The sequence below is a fragment of the Dinoponera quadriceps genome, unplaced genomic scaffold (genome assembly GCF_001313825.1).
Source record: "Dinoponera quadriceps isolate SergipeBrazil2010 unplaced genomic scaffold, ASM131382v1 scaffold46, whole genome shotgun sequence".
Taxonomy (NCBI): Eukaryota; Metazoa; Arthropoda; class Insecta; order Hymenoptera; family Formicidae; genus Dinoponera; species Dinoponera quadriceps.
In genome coordinates this window covers 371,584-389,145 of record NW_014554488.1, presented here as the reverse complement: position 1 = coordinate 389,145, position 17,562 = coordinate 371,584, and the positions used below count along the sequence as shown (strand labels likewise).

General features: G+C 43.6%; 4 protein-coding genes across 5 annotated transcripts in view; 3 read left to right on the top strand and 1 right to left on the bottom strand.

Moving 5' to 3' along the window:
• Positions 1-81: 81 nt before the first annotated feature.
• LOC106750945 (adenosine kinase-like) lies at positions 82-3,469 on the top strand. 2 transcript variants are annotated; one of them, XM_014631633.1, is made up of 7 exons: positions 82-325; positions 406-510; positions 598-837; positions 1,401-1,574; positions 1,653-1,923; positions 2,042-2,311; positions 2,836-3,469. In XM_014631633.1, the coding sequence occupies exons 3-7, from the start codon at positions 629-631 to the stop codon at positions 3,034-3,036; spliced, it is 1,125 nt and encodes a 374-aa protein (XP_014487119.1). In that variant the 5' UTR covers positions 82-325; positions 406-510; positions 598-628; the 3' UTR covers positions 3,037-3,469. The 2 variants fall into 2 exon arrangements, with proteins under 2 accessions (XP_014487119.1, XP_014487127.1); XM_014631641.1 differs by having other exon boundaries at positions 82-510; positions 635-837.
• A 376-nt stretch (positions 3,470-3,845) lies between these two features.
• LOC106750754 (geranylgeranyl transferase type-1 subunit beta) lies at positions 3,846-6,162 on the top strand. The gene is made up of 3 exons (XM_014631294.1): positions 3,846-4,730; positions 4,811-5,165; positions 5,321-6,162. Exons 1-3 carry the CDS (start codon positions 4,170-4,172, stop codon positions 5,440-5,442), a joined length of 1,038 nt encoding a protein of 345 aa, XP_014486780.1. The 5' UTR covers positions 3,846-4,169; the 3' UTR covers positions 5,443-6,162.
• Positions 6,163-6,773: 611 nt separating this feature from the next.
• Positions 6,774-8,516, top strand: LOC106750773 (steroid receptor RNA activator 1-like). Its single transcript, XM_014631335.1, has 3 exons — positions 6,774-7,108; positions 7,191-7,889; positions 7,960-8,516. Exons 2-3 carry the CDS (start codon positions 7,373-7,375, stop codon positions 8,160-8,162), a joined length of 720 nt encoding a protein of 239 aa, XP_014486821.1. The 5' UTR covers positions 6,774-7,108; positions 7,191-7,372; the 3' UTR covers positions 8,163-8,516.
• A 2,202-nt stretch (positions 8,517-10,718) lies between these two features.
• Positions 10,719-17,562, bottom strand: part of LOC106750706 (DNA N6-methyl adenine demethylase) — a 49,963-nt gene continuing 43,119 nt past the window's right edge. Inside the window, exon 11 of the mRNA XM_014631219.1 lies at positions 10,719-17,372. Coding sequence (XP_014486705.1) covers positions 14,762-17,372 — 2,611 coding nt within the window. The 3' untranslated portion in view covers positions 10,719-14,761. The remainder of the gene's footprint in view (positions 17,373-17,562) is intronic.

Here is a 17,562-nt window from a genome sequence, read left to right as displayed (position 1 = left end):
CACTCCTCGTGCGCCGACTCGGCGCGACCTTACCGACCGACCGGGCGAGGCGCGTTATAGTTCCGGCGTGCAATGCGCGATAGAGCCCGGCCCGGTCTGGAGCCAACAGAAAGAAGAAGAAACAAAATTATAGGCTCGCGTCGCAGCTGGCGGTTTACGGTTTAAGGTTATGATGAGACGACGAGATTGATATATGCGATAGAGTGAATTGGTGACAGACGGCGGTATGATGTAGCGTCGAGAACGAATGCCGAGTGATCGAAACGTACGACCCAGTCACACGATTCTCTGCCGACGCGGTAAAATGGAGGAGAAAGAGAGTTAGGTAAAACGCGGTGATCCTCCCCCGGGCTCTTTGGCGGCATTTCCTTTGGTCGCATTATTTAATTGGATTGCTCAATCTAGGAGTGACAGTCGTGCACCTGACATGTGTTTTATGTAACACTCTCACCTGCGATTACGTTTGTCGGACGTGGTCACAATGATCTGAGAGATTGATCGGTTCGTCATGTGAGTAGCATGCGAGATCAATTCGAGATTCACGTGTCCGGATTTGAAATCCGTGTTAATTTCGTGTATCTCACTGCGTGTTCGTAGAAGGTTAACGTCGAAGGCTTTGCACTTTTCTATGCAGAAAATGGTGGAGAAGATTCCGCTGCGAAAAGCCATCGTTAGATTGGACTATCCGGCGATCATATCTTTCGGCAATCCGCTGCTCGACATCTTCGTGGCATTGGAAAGTGACGATTTACTTAAGAAGTACAATCTTAGATCGGACGGCGAGACTGAGCTGTGCGAGACAAAGATACAAGAGTTGATAGTGGATTTACCATCAGAGTTAATGAGTATATTTGTTGGAGTATGCTTTGTGCTTGCACTGTATGCAAACGTTGATTTTCTAGGATCAGATAGCAAAAAGAGAAAAACAAGTAAATCCATTCGGTCGACAGAAGTCTACGAGTCAATTTTGTGCGAAAGATAGAGATATATCAGTGAACAACAATATCAACAAAAATTAATTATTACAGTGAATTAACCTATACATCTTGTTGTATCTTAGTTTGTATATAATTGTATATAATACACTTTCACAAACAAAAAAGATTGTATCTCCGTCAATATTGATTCTTGGACCTACGTTGACTGGATAATTTTTATCTATTTTTACAAATACTGTGTGCACCTAAATCTTTGATTCATCCTTCAAATTATCCTATTAGATCATGCTATGCAAAAAATAAACAGTGCAAGCATCAATATTTCATAAGATTTATAGATTCTCTGAGAACCATTATTACTGACAATAAGAAATCCCATCATTGTTGATTCTATAGAAACACTGACTGAAGATTACATCATGTATACATTACCACCCATTTAATGTGGAAATTTCCTCATAGGTCGGAACAAAGAGTAAGTCCTGGAGGATCCGCACAGAACACAATGAGAATCTTGCAATGGCTCTGCGATGAGACTCACGAATGCCATATTGGCACTTTTTGCGGCGCTGTTGGAACCGATCAAAGGGGTTCGGTACTAGAGAAACTAGTTCGACTGTCGGGGGTGGATGTGAGGTTCGGAACGCGTACAAAATATCCCTGTTATTATACATTTCGTGATGCGATAAATTCGATTTTTTCTTTGCGTATTAGATATGCCATGCATACAAGCCTTCCAACCGGATTATGTATTTCTCTCGTGAACGGTACATCCCGCAGTCTCGTTGCGAACCTCGGCGCGGCCAATATATATACGTTGGAGGATTTCAAGAAGGTCAATTTGCGATTCGATAATGTAAAGATAATTTACATCGAGGGGTTTTTTATAACGCACAGCTTGGAGGTGGCCAAAGAGTTGGTGAAGCGGGCGCAGGAGAAGAATATTATTATAGCGTTTAATCTTAGCGGTCTCTATATATTCAAGGTACAAACGATACGCAGCGTGTAATGTGCGCTAAAAAGCGATATCCGTAACTTCCTCCTTTGTTTTTGTCAAATTAATGCGGGCGCCCGCTACGTTTTTCACTCTTCATTGTTCACAGGATCATCATCCGGCGATTTGCGAGATGGTCGGCCACGCCAAGATCGTTTTCGGGAACGCGAGGGAAATGATCGCGTTGGCGCAAGCGTTGAACGTTAAGTACGACGATGTGACTGATATACCCTTCCTGTTGAACAGCCTAAAGAGGATCACAGTGGACGTTTCCAACGCTACTAGTAAGGACTGGTTGGCCGATGACGGTATATTCGTCATGACGCGCGGTGGGTCTGCACCAGCGATTATCGTGTGGGGCAAAGGACAATCTGTTCAGGTTTGTTTCACAATCAAGAAAGCCTACTGGAATCGAAATGAGCATGAGTAGTACCTAAAGAAAAATACGCACTCAGGTAAATATTCTTGTTACAAGCATCACATAAGTTTATATATCCGCAAATATATCAAAGTTTATATTATAAACATCAAATTTACAAGAGAAGTAAACTGAGTAATCGTTTATCTTAGAACATGACATTTTTCTCTGCATGAGAAGGTACTTGAGTCTCTTATAAATAGATATTAATGTTGTCTACGTCTTGAAAGTCTTATCACTGACCGTGCACCTACGAACACAAATCGATATATTTGCAATCTTCCAAGCGTTAAATGCAATACAATAACAACTTTATTTTGAGTGCATCAGCGACTAGAAGAACAACCTCTCGGGGTTGTTTCAGAACAAAAGAGATAAAATTCTTTAGTAGTTTAGTATATAAATAATAAAAGAACGTATAATTATATTTGCAATACAATTCAAAATATATGATGTTAATTATTACAAATCTCCCCTACGTTTAGGTACCACCTATTGTACCGAAGGCGCCTATCGTAGACACCACGGGCGCCGGGGATGCTCTGGTAGCTGGCTTCCTGGCCGGCGTTTTAGCTCACTGGGACCCGAAGAGCTGCTTGGAGTCGGGATGCAGGGTCGCTTCTTACATAACGACTCGCGTCGGTGTCACATTACCGAGCAGCATACCTGCCGATCTGATGCTATGAATGACTTGATCCGTTTAGGACGAATCGGCTAAATCGTTACCTGATAACCCGTAAACGCACGGTTATTTATTACCTCAAAGTTTTATTAGCGCGTTATCGACCATTAGACGAACGGTAAATTAGCATTCCTCGATGTTACGTCCATGTTCGATTAAGATATATTTATTTAAGCGAGTATATATATACACACGTACATATATACATACATACATACATACATACGCATATATATATACATATATATATGGTGCGCATGGCGTGTGAGTGTCCACGTTGTAAAACGATGCAACATTCGTGAGAGTTTATTTATTATAGAGGTCACTACACTGTAACATGTTGTTCGTCTTGTGGCTAAATCGTGCGTTGTCGACTGTGCGCACGGCACTATTATTATAATAACAATTATAATTATTAAAGAAATAGCGCGATATACTAGAAATTTTGGTCGTTGTTACTCTGTAGATCTATGTAGTCCATCCGTTTGCGGTGTGCAACAAAGTTTGTTACTAACGACTGGCTTTCTTTATTTTTATATTTTGTAAAAATGCCGGTACAGCTTATGGGAGTGCGAAGTAAACACAGATTGCGCGCGCGTTTCTTACGCCTATGTTCTTCCCTCATTGGCACTGTACGTGCTCTCGTGCGTACGAGACGGTGTCCGTACAATTCGTAATTCCCGGCAAAAGTGTCGCCAACTCTCGGGCGCGTCCGTGTCGTAAATCATTCACGACACTCCCGAAGTTGTCCACTTCCGTATCTAGAGGCTTATCTAATCGCATCCGTGATTTCATGATCGAAAGTTGACACGCCATATCGCCGCAGTTCAGCTGGTTCAAATACGCAGATGAGTCATCGAGTAGAGTTAAGGAGGAAGCGGAGGTAAGAAGGAATGGTACGCAGTATCGCACAATTACAATTTTAGATTTGCTTTTGGTAAAAAAATGCGACCGAATACAAAAGTGCGTAACGAACCGGTACGATTTCGAGAACTCTGACGAGACGAGCAGGAAAGAAAGAAAGAAAGAGAGAGAATACGACTGATAAACATTACATACATTACAAGTCTCTGTCAATTTCACACAAGGCACTGCAAAGATTCTCCAAGTAAAACTCACCGGGAAACGCACGTCGATATGGGATCTAAGAGTAAAGCACCATCAATGACGCCAAAATTAGCTACGAAGATGCATGTCAAGTACTTCCAGAGGTTACTGCAGATCATGCCCAGCGATCTGGTAGAGTTTGACTCCACCAGACTGATGATCGTCTACTTCGCGTTTTCCGGCCTGGACCTGCTGAACTCGTTGAACGAGATCAGTGAGGAGGCAAAGCTGCAAGCGATCGACTGGATTTATGGTCTCCAGGTACAAGGAGCTGGTCCCAGATCCGGGTTCCAAGCATCCACGACCATACCCAAAGAAGTCGCTGAGTACCAGTGTGGTCACTTAGCAATGACCTACACTGGCTTGGTTACCTTGTTGATCTTAGGTGACGATTTGAGTCGAGTTGACCGAGATTCCATCATCGAGGGGCTTCGTGCATGCCAGAACCCCAATGGATCCTTCACAGGTATGGTGATGGGTTGCGAGAGTGATATGAGGTTCCTCTACTGTGCCTGCTGTGTCTCAAAGATTCTAAACGATTGGTCCGGTATCGATATTCCAAGAGCCACTAACTATATCTTACAGAGTATTGTAAGTATTGTTATTATCTGTCACTGATTGATATCATCCATACAGAGGAAAGATAGTCCCCTATATTCGAATAATTTCAGTCATTTGATGGTGGTTTCGGGCAAGGGCCGGGTCTCGAGTCTCATGGAGGATCTACTTTTTGCGCCGTGGCAAGCCTAATCTTGATGGGCCAAAGGAAACTATCGAGTGAACAGTTAGCTCGTTTGAGTCGTTGGTGCCTTATGAGACAGGATGGTGGCTTTCAAGGCAGGCCAGGCAAACCGCCCGATACATGTTATAGCTTCTGGATTGGTGCTACACTCCATTTATTCGGAATAAGAGATTTTTCAGACGCCGAGCAGAATAAAGCTTTTATCCTCAGTACTCAAGATTCGTTGATCGGAGGATTCGCCAAATTCGAGAACACCAGACCTGATCCTTTGCACACATATTTGGGTAAGTGTGAGGGTATATTTTTTTTTTATAATATAAAAATTGAAAATATTTTTACCAAATATGATCTATATTTCTATTGGGCTCCTTTGAAAGTATTCTTGTAGACATAACTTTTTAATAATAATAACATTATATAAATGTTTCTTACTCGACAGGTCTCTGCGGTTTGAGTCTCCTAAAATTTCCCGGAGTGCGTCCAATAAATCCCGAACTCAACATGTCCGAACGGGCTTACGAGCATTTAAAACAGATTCACGAAAAGTGGCAGAGCGAGTGATTCTGGTTCCTTTCAAGAAGTCGTGATTCTCATATCAAACGCACAGAGACAAATATATCAGACTCAACACTTTTTTGCATTTGATCGTAAACGTTCATTTGTATTTTATCGCATTCTCTGTGCTAGAATCGTCATTCTAAAGGTGTCAATTAACACTGCTACGATAATTATATGGTATACATTAATAGCGCTTCGTTTCACATGATTTGGAGCTGCTTGTTGAACCATGTGCTTGTTACAGAGATACACATTCATATGTACATATATAGAAATATGCAGATATTAATATAATTAGGAAAAAAATGTGGATGCGCGCACGCATTATTCTAAAGCAATGTTTCCCGAGCTACGTCTCGCAATAATGAGAAACGCAACGTTCTTTGTTTTTATCTACAAATAGTATTTGGTTTTATTTATCATTTATTTATTATTGACTTATTTTATTATTAATTATTTACTAATTATTTAATATATTTATCAATTTCTTTCACACTGCCAAAAAAGAAAAAAAAATATATATATATATGCATTTACACACATGTAGGGAATAAGATACCTCAATATATGACAACGAAAAATTTAATAGAATCGATTCTTTTTAACAGAAGTGCATGTTCTTTACAAGGTTTCTCTCGTGCGATGAAAAGGTTTGGGAAGCATTGCTTTAGAGGGAAAAAGAGAAAAGATATTAATAAAAATAACTTAGGCTACCGTTTGTAACTTGTGCTTTTGATTCCATATATTTAAGCTGCTGTCCCTCTAATGTGACCATTAGTTTGGAGCGGTCGACATACCTAATAAAAAATAACGGATCAAATTTAGTTCAAACTCGAGACTTGTTGAGTCGAAACGCGAACCCTATTTAACTGCTCACGAATTTGGCCGCTTGCATTAGTGCGCACTGAGGCTTGTTTATAGGCCGTTTTTATATTTAAGGTCGTCTTAAATACACCTTCAAAACTTAAGCAATAAAACGATCTGTACGGATTACAGATCATTTTACTAGCTAAGAAATATTTTAAGACGTATTTAAAGTCTTTAAATACATAAGAATAGACTGTGAACAAGCCTTAATGCACACTGGTGCAAGCATTATGTAATACTATTATATGACCAGGATGAGAGAGAAGTCCTGTCTTGTAACCACGGTGCGGGAATATGGGTTTACTTATCTATTTATATTTTCTATCTATATTTTCCTCTCTTTTTGTATGTATTTTGAACGTAATGCGCATGCGTCGGATTGATGTCTCCGCCAATAGGGAAATAAAATATATTTTAGCACGCGCGCGTGTGCGTGTGTATCTTCTGCTTCGCTTCTTCAGACAATTTCCCTCTTATAAACAGCATAAAACGGCTGGTTACATAGTAATATTACATATATGAGGCAACCACCGAACAGTCAAGATATATGCGTACATCTAGAAACGGATGTGTAAGGACGGAAATTTTTAGTTACTTTCGATCTAGTAAATGCATTCTGTCAACTATTTATCGCATAAGAGCGCATGAGCGGCTCTCATCTGAAGTATTTCGAAACGCGTCGAAAAAATGTGTGCAAACTGTTTTGTTTGTGACATTTATGAGTGTGTGAAATGTCATTACTGAGAATCATATAATTTCTATTTATATGTCATTATATTTGTATATTGAACACACATCTGAAGTAAGTCTAAAATAAGTTTAAAGTAAAGTTGCTCGACGTTTGACGAGAATTTCTACGTTGATTCTGATTAATTTTCCGCTAGGTATACAGCTGTCTCGATATCACGCGAGCAGAAAGATTCCGAGGATTCCGAGATGACTGATATTGAGGATATCCGTCGGTAACACCGTTTACTGATGATTGAAAAGCGATTTACCTTTAATTTTTCACTAGAATTGATCCAACGTCTTTCGGCCCGAACAAGCTTAACCTATAAGCCCGGATATGGAGCAGATTCCTTCATCTTCGAGCGAAACGGTCTCCAGTCAGAAATCATTGCCATCGTCTTATGACGCCGGATGGAACGATCCTCCAGAATGGGCGATGTCTTCGCAACTTGGAACTTCCTCTATTGGAACGTCCAGTAAGAGATTGCTGAACAAGCGAGTGGCATTCCCACTGTCTTCGCAGACTTCAGCATCAGAGAAAACTAGTCTTTTGCTTCCATCTAACATGCCTCCAGTTTCATTGTCTTCCCTGAAGATAACTACAGCTCCCCATAAGCCTCTCATGACTCCCATCGCTAAGGACACTACTACGACAGAACTATTGGAGTCAAGTTTCGACAAAAGTCAAGCTTTAATAGAGGTTATAGCCAACTTAGAGTCTGTGATGAAGAAACAGAGGATGGAGAAGAATAAGCTGGAGGAGATAGAAAAGAGATTGGATATTATGAAGTCTGATTGGCTAGAAGATAAGTTGAACGATATAGTACAAAGGAGTATTCTGGATATGTCGAAAGGTAACAATGAAATCTTTGCATCCATATGTTGCTCTTGACTGGTTGCTAAAATGAGCATATATGTTTTTAGCATTGTTGAAGAAAGATGTCCAACAAGCTGACACGATCCATATCAATCTTATGATGCAGCACGCAACCATTTGTCGTGCCTGGATACCCGCTATCAGACATGTAATATTAGAATTGAAAAAGGAAGGCGAAGTTTCGCAAGTGGAGCATTCGCAATCACCTCTATTACCTATAGAAAAGATCGAGAAGAGTGAGGAAAAATAAATGTTTTAACAAGTGAGCTCATCGTATCGAGAGTATAGATATCGGAGGACAGAGGCCCATATTCTGAACTTTCTTTTATATAAGTGGCTTAGAAACCACCTTATTGGCTGAGAAGCCATATTTAAGGTATTTTCGATAAAAGAGACTTCAGAACACGGACCAAAGACTTTTATACATTATCAATTACTTGTCACGTAATGCTTTTACGGCGAATGTGCAACATTACGGGCAGATAGAGTCGCAATCATCGCAAGGAAAAAAATGAAAATACAGTTGTACTCATAAAAGTTTTTTGTATTTTTCATTTCTCTCTTATGTATATTCACAAAGGACAATTACATCTGACTTACCACATATCTTTGTCTAAATGTATGCATCTTACGTCGACAATAGTCATCAATAGCTAAAGTCAGTTATTTCATTACTTATTACATATTGTATCCCCTAGTGTTACTCTAAAGCATAATTGATTTCTTAAGTGGACGCGATCCGGAGAGCGTGGGTGGCCCGTCTGCGCGTCCTGAACGAAATTCATTATTTAACCCGAGAAACGCTTTCATTTATCGCAATCAGAGTCTTTTTTTTTCCATTGCTTTCGCTTGTCTCTCTATTCTCGCCGTCGCGACTTGCGTTGCTTTAATCGGGCGCGAGAGATGACCCTTCTTTTATCGACGCGTGCCAAAGAATGCTTTACAAGTGTGATGGCGCTTAGAAAACTTACAATTATAACTTACGACCATTTCTTTAATCGTCAATATATTAAATTTCTTCCACTCTTAAATAAATATTCATAAATACATCTGGGGAGCGACGTGCGCGAAAACTCTCTCGACAATCAATCTCTCCCTCTTTCTTTCTCTCTCTTTCATTCTCACATTCTTTCGTTCTCTCATTCGGTCTCACTCTCTCACTTCGCTCATCCAACAGGAAGAACAGGAGTCTCGCTAATACCGCGAGAAGCCGCGAATGCGAGCCGAGAGATGATCACGTTCTTGCGCGTCCTCGCCCGAATTTCGATTTTAAAATTTCCTCGTGGCTTTATCCAAAAATATATGTACACATATGTGGTCGGTGTATACGTAACGCTACATCCTTACACATACATATGCGGATCCAGAGATTTCCCGAAGTTGCACCAACGATTCGCGTGGTGACGCGTGTATGTATATATGTACGTACGTATATATACATACATACACACAAATTCGTTATTTTTTAATTAAAAGCGATATATCTATATTAATATCTCTATAAATTAAAAGTTCGCGGTTGTGTGCGGACTACTCAACGTTGTCAATCAGCCGATGTTGGTGCAGCCCTCGGATCCTTAAGATATTCAAGATGGACGGCGCTAATTCGCCCGTTCCGCTCGTTATTAATAAAACTATACTCGCGATCTCGAACGATGCAACATCTCGCTCATCAACCGTTCATTTCTCTGCCGTCGATCGTTCTCGATGGTGAAGACAATGTGTGTAAGTCTCGATTTCGCGGGACATATACATCGACTCGATCTGCTTCCACTTTTTATCCCCCTTTTGCTTTGTTTGTTGCTTGTTCGTTATCGTTATACACATTCATACGCTTGCTACTAACTATTTGTAAAATTTGTTCTCGTATTTCCCATTATTACGCACGCGCTCTTCTTCGCTCGCCTCTTCATCATATCTCTCTCTCTCTTTTTTTCTGGATTTTCTCGCTGGTTTTTTCGTACAAAACAAAATGGCATCTTTTTGGCATTGGAAGAAAAAATACACTCTTCAACGTTTATTTCTTTCTTAATTCGCCGTCGCTCTCTATCTTCAATCGTAACCCCTCCCCTTTTTCGTTAATGAATCCCTCTGTGTTGTAATCAGATTTCAGAAGTTTCTTTTTTCCACGTACAGGGATCCACGCAACCATCAAACCACCCGGATAACGATTTTTGCGCGCAAAGCTTGCGCCTGTTTTTACCTGCAAGCCTTCAAACATTTTGTTCAGTGACTTTATGACGACACACGAGCAAACTTGGCGCGTGATTTGTCGGCGCTATCTACGCGCAAAATGTTTTCTGGGTATCGTTGCCTGTCACTCTGTACTTGAGATTCGGCAGGGCAAGCGAACTAGCTCTGGATCAGCGTTAAAAGGCAAACTCTGTTTGTCGTTTTATCTAGAAAAAGACACGAACGTATATAATAAAATATCACTGCGATCTTTTGACAATTGTGCGAAGAACACCTTGAAGGCGTTCTTGTTTAATTCAATATACAATTTAATTCATATACAATATATGTACACATAAACAATTTAATTCATCGTTACTTTATACTTATTGATCTCGTAATAATGATATTATGACGGAAGTAATCGATAAATATAAATCGCCGAAAAAAAAATATATATATATATCGCATAAGTGATGTCTCGATACTGCAACACTGGCACTCGCTACGCTTGCAATTAAGAAAAAAATCTCTGAAGGTTTGATTAATATCTACATCGGTAAAGAAATCTCGACTGGACGGTCGTAATAAATCCCGGAAAATAAGAATCACGCGAAGTCCGAAACTCATCGCTCGATCCGCACCTAGTCCTCTTACCCCGCTTCGTTTCCTTCGTTTCTTTTTTTTCTTTCCGTATGTCATACAGCTATTATGTATTACAAACATTTCTCCTAATTATTTAATACTATTTTGGCATCGTCGAACTGTAATTCCGAGTTTCCGCGTTATAAAAAAGTTTTCAGCAAGGACAACGATCTTCTTCGGTGTACCTACGGACAAGTAGTTGGAAGTAGTCGTCAACATCGTTATATTACGGCGCTTAGGGTGCATTATGCGGCTAACGATAAGTGTATTCCCGGAAGTCGATATGGAATTTTGATTTCCCTTCGCGTTGCAGAATCCGGCGGGTGTCACGCTCGCGTGTCCAGTACTTGTCGTACTTGAGAAATGGAGTAGTAAAGGAGGTGACTTCGCGTGGCGAAAAACACACGTAAGAATATATTACTCACGACACCCGCTAGATATCCGAGGATTTTACGAGAGCGACGCGCGCCCTGATTCCCACCGAAACCCCGATGATACCGAAGCGTATCGGGCTCGCTTTATTGTATTGTCACCTTAGCGGAATACACGAGGAGGAGGAGGCAATTAATTCTCTTGCTGTCTATGTAAAAAAAGCCATCGGGCCGATGTTTATCCTATAATTGTACTCTCATTGCCGTCTGAAAGCTGCCTTATTCTAGAAAATGGATCGTACGTACGTGCGTACGCGTGGATGCGAAGCGAAAGAAACGAAGTGTTGCGGACCTGAAATAGTCCCGTTGCCTGCATTTCCATCGCGCGAAGAAGAAGAAGAAATAGAAGTAGAAGAGGAGGAAGAATGTGGTGGCGAATTTAGTTGAGAACAGACAGACCGATATTTGGGGGGTCCGAAGCAGGATCAGATCCGAATTCGACGTGAGAAAAACGCGAAAACCTTCCCGTACGTCCGTCCCGCGCGATTTTGGAAACGTCCGATGGAAGTGTCCTCGGAATTTCATAAGAGACAGATGAATTCGGAATGGATTCTTACTCCGCGAGAGAGACTGGCGTGTTGTGCCTCCGGTGATGAGGGGGATATCCGTACGACAGTTTAATAAAAAGTAGAAAAAAAAACAATCGACTGACACTTTGCTTTCTTTCTCGTTGTTACGGAGAATATATAGCTGCGGCGACGAGGCTGTCGCACGAACGAAATCGATGTGCGATACGTCGTGTCCGTGAGGAAGGTTCTCTCCTCTCGCGTCTCACCGAACGCGGTCGGATCGAGTGTACAGAAGCCTGACAACCTTCATTCGAAAGTTCGACTTCGAGCCGCCAACTTGCCGAAAAATAGAACAGCGATACATACCGCGTTTTGTAAGAACTTAATTAATAAATTAATACATTAAATTAGATTACATCACTAGTTATTACTGAAAGCTGATATTTATCATTATCGTTATTATTACTATTATTATTATCACTATTACTATTACATGCGTTAACTAATGAATGACAATATATATTAATGATTCCTATAATACTCCAGTAGGCGAGGGTTGGTCGCGCGCGTCTTGCTTCTTTCTTTTTCTCATTCCACCGACTTGTACTCATTGCGTTAACGTAAAAAGAACCTTCGTAGATAGAAAAAATTAGCACAACATTGAACAAAGGAGAAAAAGAACAAAAACGTAAGACTCGACTGACCAACTGGAAAATAAGAAACATATAAGTCCATTGTAAATCCTTTCGCGTCTAAAGTAAAAAGTCCAATTTCTCCGTCTATTTTATAGAACAAACACGTTACGCGATTACTTCGAAGGTTGAATACGGTGGACGAAAAGTTAGACGAGGGAGACCTTCTTGTCTACCAATATTGCCCTCGTGCTCGTTCGATTTTTTCTCCCCCCTTTCCTCTTTCTTTCCTCATCGAACCGGCCTCTCGAAGGGAACGATACACAGGCTTGAACTAACAAAAATGACATCCAACAACATGTAGGAATAAAATAGAGGAGAATAGAAAAGATATAATGATACACTCACGGATAGTATCGAATCTTGCCGTTTCTGCTGATTCAATAATGACGCGTCGAATCTCAGAGAATTGAGTCTCTCTCTCTCTCTCTCTCTCTCTCTATCTTGTTATATCGTGTCGAAGCGATCGCACGGTTTTCAATCATCCTCATTTCTCTCTTTCTCTCTCATCTCCCGACGAGAGACGTCAAATGCAAACGTCATCGCCCGTAATTGGAAAGTAATTAACCCTTTGAACTCTACACAGACTGGTGCTCGCGACCATCGACCTGATGCGTGGTATGCATCGACGCGTCAATCGCGAATTTTTGTCGCATTCCGCCGAATTTCCGTCATCGCAAACGAGCTAGCCAACTAACACTCTCTGCTACCAATCGTGGTCACGTGATCTAGCTCTGATCGCTGGTTCTCGAAAAGTGGAAAGGGCTAAAAACCAGATGAAAAAAAAGCAACAGGGAAGAACGTCAAACCGATGATGATGACAATGATGACAGTGATGTTGATGATGGTGATAATGATAATAATGATGATGAAGACAATACCCGGCGTACGTACACCTGGCGTTACACCGCCGACCAATAATGGATTACACCCCTACTACCTACGCGTCACGTGATATTGTTAGATAAATGCTTTGTACTCAGCCGACCCGAAGGGCGCATGGTTAGTTAGTTATTACACTTGGCGTGCCACTTGAATTAATTCGTACTTAGTACTTAGCTACGAGTACAAACACGAGTAAATAAATACGAGAATAAGAAGCGAAATGTACAAAGGCTAAAAATCAGATATACATTACATATCGTTTAATTAATTTAAAGACTTGAGATCATTATCGTGTGTGTATATATCGTCGTCCGGATCTTTAGGATTGTGCTTGGACCGTCGCGAAGAATTCTCGCTCTCGACTAACGAATACGAAAAAGAAAGGATACTCGCGGAGCTATCGCGCTTTTTCCCCATTTGGATATCACGAGAGACCTCGAAGAAACTCGGAAAACCGCGGCTGCCGGCACTCGTAAGCATCACTGCAGCGCTTAAAAATAATTTCTTGTCCGACGCTCTTCTCCTGTAATGTATATACATTACATGTAATGTTCTATAATTTGTATTACAGAAGTGTTGGACGTGAAATTATTTTTTGTTATATGTATTATATATATGTATATATAATATATATACACATATATACATACATATAATGTGTGTATGTGTGTGTGTGTGTGTGTGTGTGTGTAAAACACATATATTGATTTCAACGATCGATGTCTTAACATGATGCTTTTGAAAACAAACGCAGCCGTTTCTACCTTCCTCTTTTCTCCTCTCATCGTATCACGAAGAAGTGCGATAATTCCGAGAACGTATACGAGGTCTGTAAAAGATACTTTTGGGACAGACCTCGCATATCGTGCAGGTTCCTTGGATGTCTCGGAGTGTGCATGTACGCTTAATGTGTGCTCTGTATGTGTACGTGTGATGTGTCGCGTGATTCATCATCTAGACTTCTCGACTAGCTAATAAGATTACGATTCTACCAACACGAAACCGTTATGCGATATTACTTAATGTGTACAGAGTCAGAATACGAAAATCTATCGTATCAAAGTCTTCGCAAGGGGCAGCCGGTCATCGGCGCTTTCTTTCTTTCTTTCGTTTTCTCTCTTTTTCTTTCCTGTTACGTCAATAGCCTCGGTCATTCACGATCTCCCGTCTCGATCTTTTCGTAGCCTCCTGGGCTCGATCGCGAGAGCCTGTTCTCGAGTTCAGCTTAGTAAAAAGTCAATATAAAACGCGAGCCCCGACAGAAGGGTGTGCGATTGGATCACATATCCTGGCGTGGGCACGTTTCTCGTCACTATGTTTTAAAATCCTGCGTAAAACCCGAAATAGAAAAAATGGCAGTGCAAAGTGTGTGTTTTTTTTTTTCTCGGAGTAACTAACTATAACGATAATAACGATATAAAGCCTCTCATGGTTCAACGACGCCGCCTCATCGAAGGGTCCGGTGTCTTTCGGTGGTGGTCATCGGCGCTCGAGGCCGTATCTCGCGACCTCGACTCATCCGATCGCACCGCCTTCTTGATACGGACCGGTTATGATGCAGGGATGCATCCGGAAGAGCGTCGTCCAGGTCATCGTGGTGTAGGTGGGTGATCTCATCATGAACTGCGAATTGGGAACGTTCGGAATGTGCGGTAACGACGGAAGCGGCGGCGTCTTTTCGTTCGTGGTGCTGCCTGGACTGGTGGCGACGGTCGGGGTCGACGAAGAGGAGGCGCTGTTGCTGGCGGTGACGCCCAACTTTCGCAGCCGCATCTTCTCCTCCCACTCGTCCCAGCCGTGCCTGGGCCTGTTCAAATTGCGATGCTGGTAGAACACCAGACTGATCCTGGTGGGATTCAGACGATTGGGCTTCCTCAGGGCCGTCGTGGCGTGCATCTCGTGCTTGGCGCACTCGAACAACACGCTACCATGGCCCAGAGCGATCGCCACACCGCCCATCTGCGGATCTTTGAAGCACTCTTCGTTGTCGGAGTAGTCCGCCACCTCGCCGAGCGGCTCCGCCTTGGGCGGAGGCTCCGGCAACACCGGGAAGTACGGCGGCGGCGGGCCGTAGATGTCCCACCGGGGTGCGGCGTCCCACCTGGTCCAACCGGCGGGATTCAGACTTTGGTACGGGTACTGAGGCGAATGGAAGCAACTCTCACGCTTCGGCTGCTGGTAGAATTGCTGCGGGTACTCCGGTGTCTGATAGGACTGGCCGTAATTGTAGCTCTCCCACGGCTTCTCGAACACCGGATAGGTCGGGTAGCCGTACTGCGGGAACGCGTGGTGACCCAGGCCGGACATCGCGTGGAAGTCTTGCACTTGTTTCATCTCCTCGGCCCATGCGAGAGAATTCGGATTGGAATTCGACATTTCTTGCCTGCCGTCGTAGAAGCCTTCTCGCAGCTTGTCTTCCGTACAGCTGCTCTTCGGCTGGTTGGGCACGCAGCCATTTTGTACGGCGCCGCCGCTCAACGTATCCGCGCTATAAATAGCGGGTTTCGTGGGTTCGGCTGGCTTCAGGAACGTTCTGGTTAGAGGATTCGGATACGTGTTGGGCTCCGCCGGCGAATTCTGACTGGATATCGTTCGCGAGGGCGGTCTTCCTCTCGGCACTCGGAAGGGAGATGGCGTTTCCCAAGATTTGCTTTGGTCCGACCTCGTTAGCTTACCGGTCCAGATCCTCTTGTCGGCCATTTGCTGATCGTTGGCTCGCTGTGGATTCTTCATCTGGTTGGATGGACACCACGCGGGGTTCGTCGCGTTCCAGTTTCGCGGATGAACCTGATCGGAAGACGGGGATGGAGGATGGCTGAAGAGCTTCGTTTCCGATTGTCTCTGCGCGTGATGATGAGCGGACTTCCGCTGCTCGTTCGGCGTGCATTGCGCGTCGTTCCGCTGCTCGAACGCCGGCAAGTGCAACGAACTGTGCACCGGAACGTCCGAGTTTGCACTCTCTAACTTGCTGTCCATGCAGGAGAAAAGATTCGCCGCATTACCGTCCCCCCCATACTGATTCTGATAGACTGGATTGATGGGCGACGACTGCATCTGTTGCGGCGGATAGGGATGCTGCGACGTTCTGTTGACGAACGTTTGCTCGATCTGCGGCCTCAGCAACGCCAATTTCGCCGGGTTCTCGACGTCCATGTAATTTTGCGCCATGCTGTCCGAGTATCTCTGCTGACTAGAATCTCCGATGTATCTCTGCGACGGCAACCTCAGCTGATTCGCCATGTAATCCTGCCCGACGTTGCGAACATGATGAGTAGCGATCGGTGACGGATTCATCCTGGATGGAGTATTTCGATACGCGGCTTCCACGCTCAGCGACGAAGAGTTGACGACTCTCGGGGAACAGTCGTTTTGCCGGTTGTCGTGAATGGAGTAAGAACCGGGCGCCATGTGATGATTGTAGCTGATTTCCGCGTTCGGGTGTTCCGGTCCCTTGGATGGGATCATCTTCGGGTCCTGAAGCGTCGACAGGCAGCCTCTGGGCGACACGTAGGACGCTTCTCCGGGTATGGTCGAGTGTGAACGAGGTGAGATCGGGTGAGCAGCTCTCGGTGAATTCCCGTAGCATCCTCTGACCGAATCCACCGTGGAATTGGGCAAGTTTCGCGAACCCGGTCTGTGTTCTTCTTGGGAGACGGTGCTCCTGGGTCTGATGTCGTCCAAGCTGGTGCTGTCCGGGTCTACCCTGACGTCCCTCTCTATGCCACCGAAAGGCGGATACTCTCCCCACGGGTTCAGCCAGTTGCTCTTTCTCTGTTCGAGCCAACCGTTCCGGCTCCACTGCGACTCACCTTGGTATCCCCATCCTTGATACATGGACACCGGGCTATCCAAGACCGTAGATGACACCTGGGAGCTCTGCAACTGCGCGTCGATACCTTCGAACATCGGCGTCATCTCCAGCGACAATTGAGAGTCCCTCAGCTGCGGTCGAGAAGAGTCAGCGTGTCCTGGCGAGCGGCCGGCGGCGTCCGACATCTTCTCGGACGCCATCTTCATCGCATCTTTTTTGCCGCTCACGGTATCAGGCTCGTCCTCTTTTCTTTTCTTGCCATGGCGTCTGCAGGGCTGAAGCGGAACCGATCGAACTCGAACCTCGCATGGATACCTGAGGGAAGTACACACGAATCTCATTAAGCTGTTCGTCGTCGTAACGTTCATTCTCTTGCAACACACCCCATCTACTACGTTACGTTGATACGCAACAAGTCTGTCTCCCTCGGCTTAAGAGAACGAGAGAGAGAGAGAGAGAGAGAATGTGTATCAGCTTAGCCGGCCGACAAGCGGAAGGCTCATTC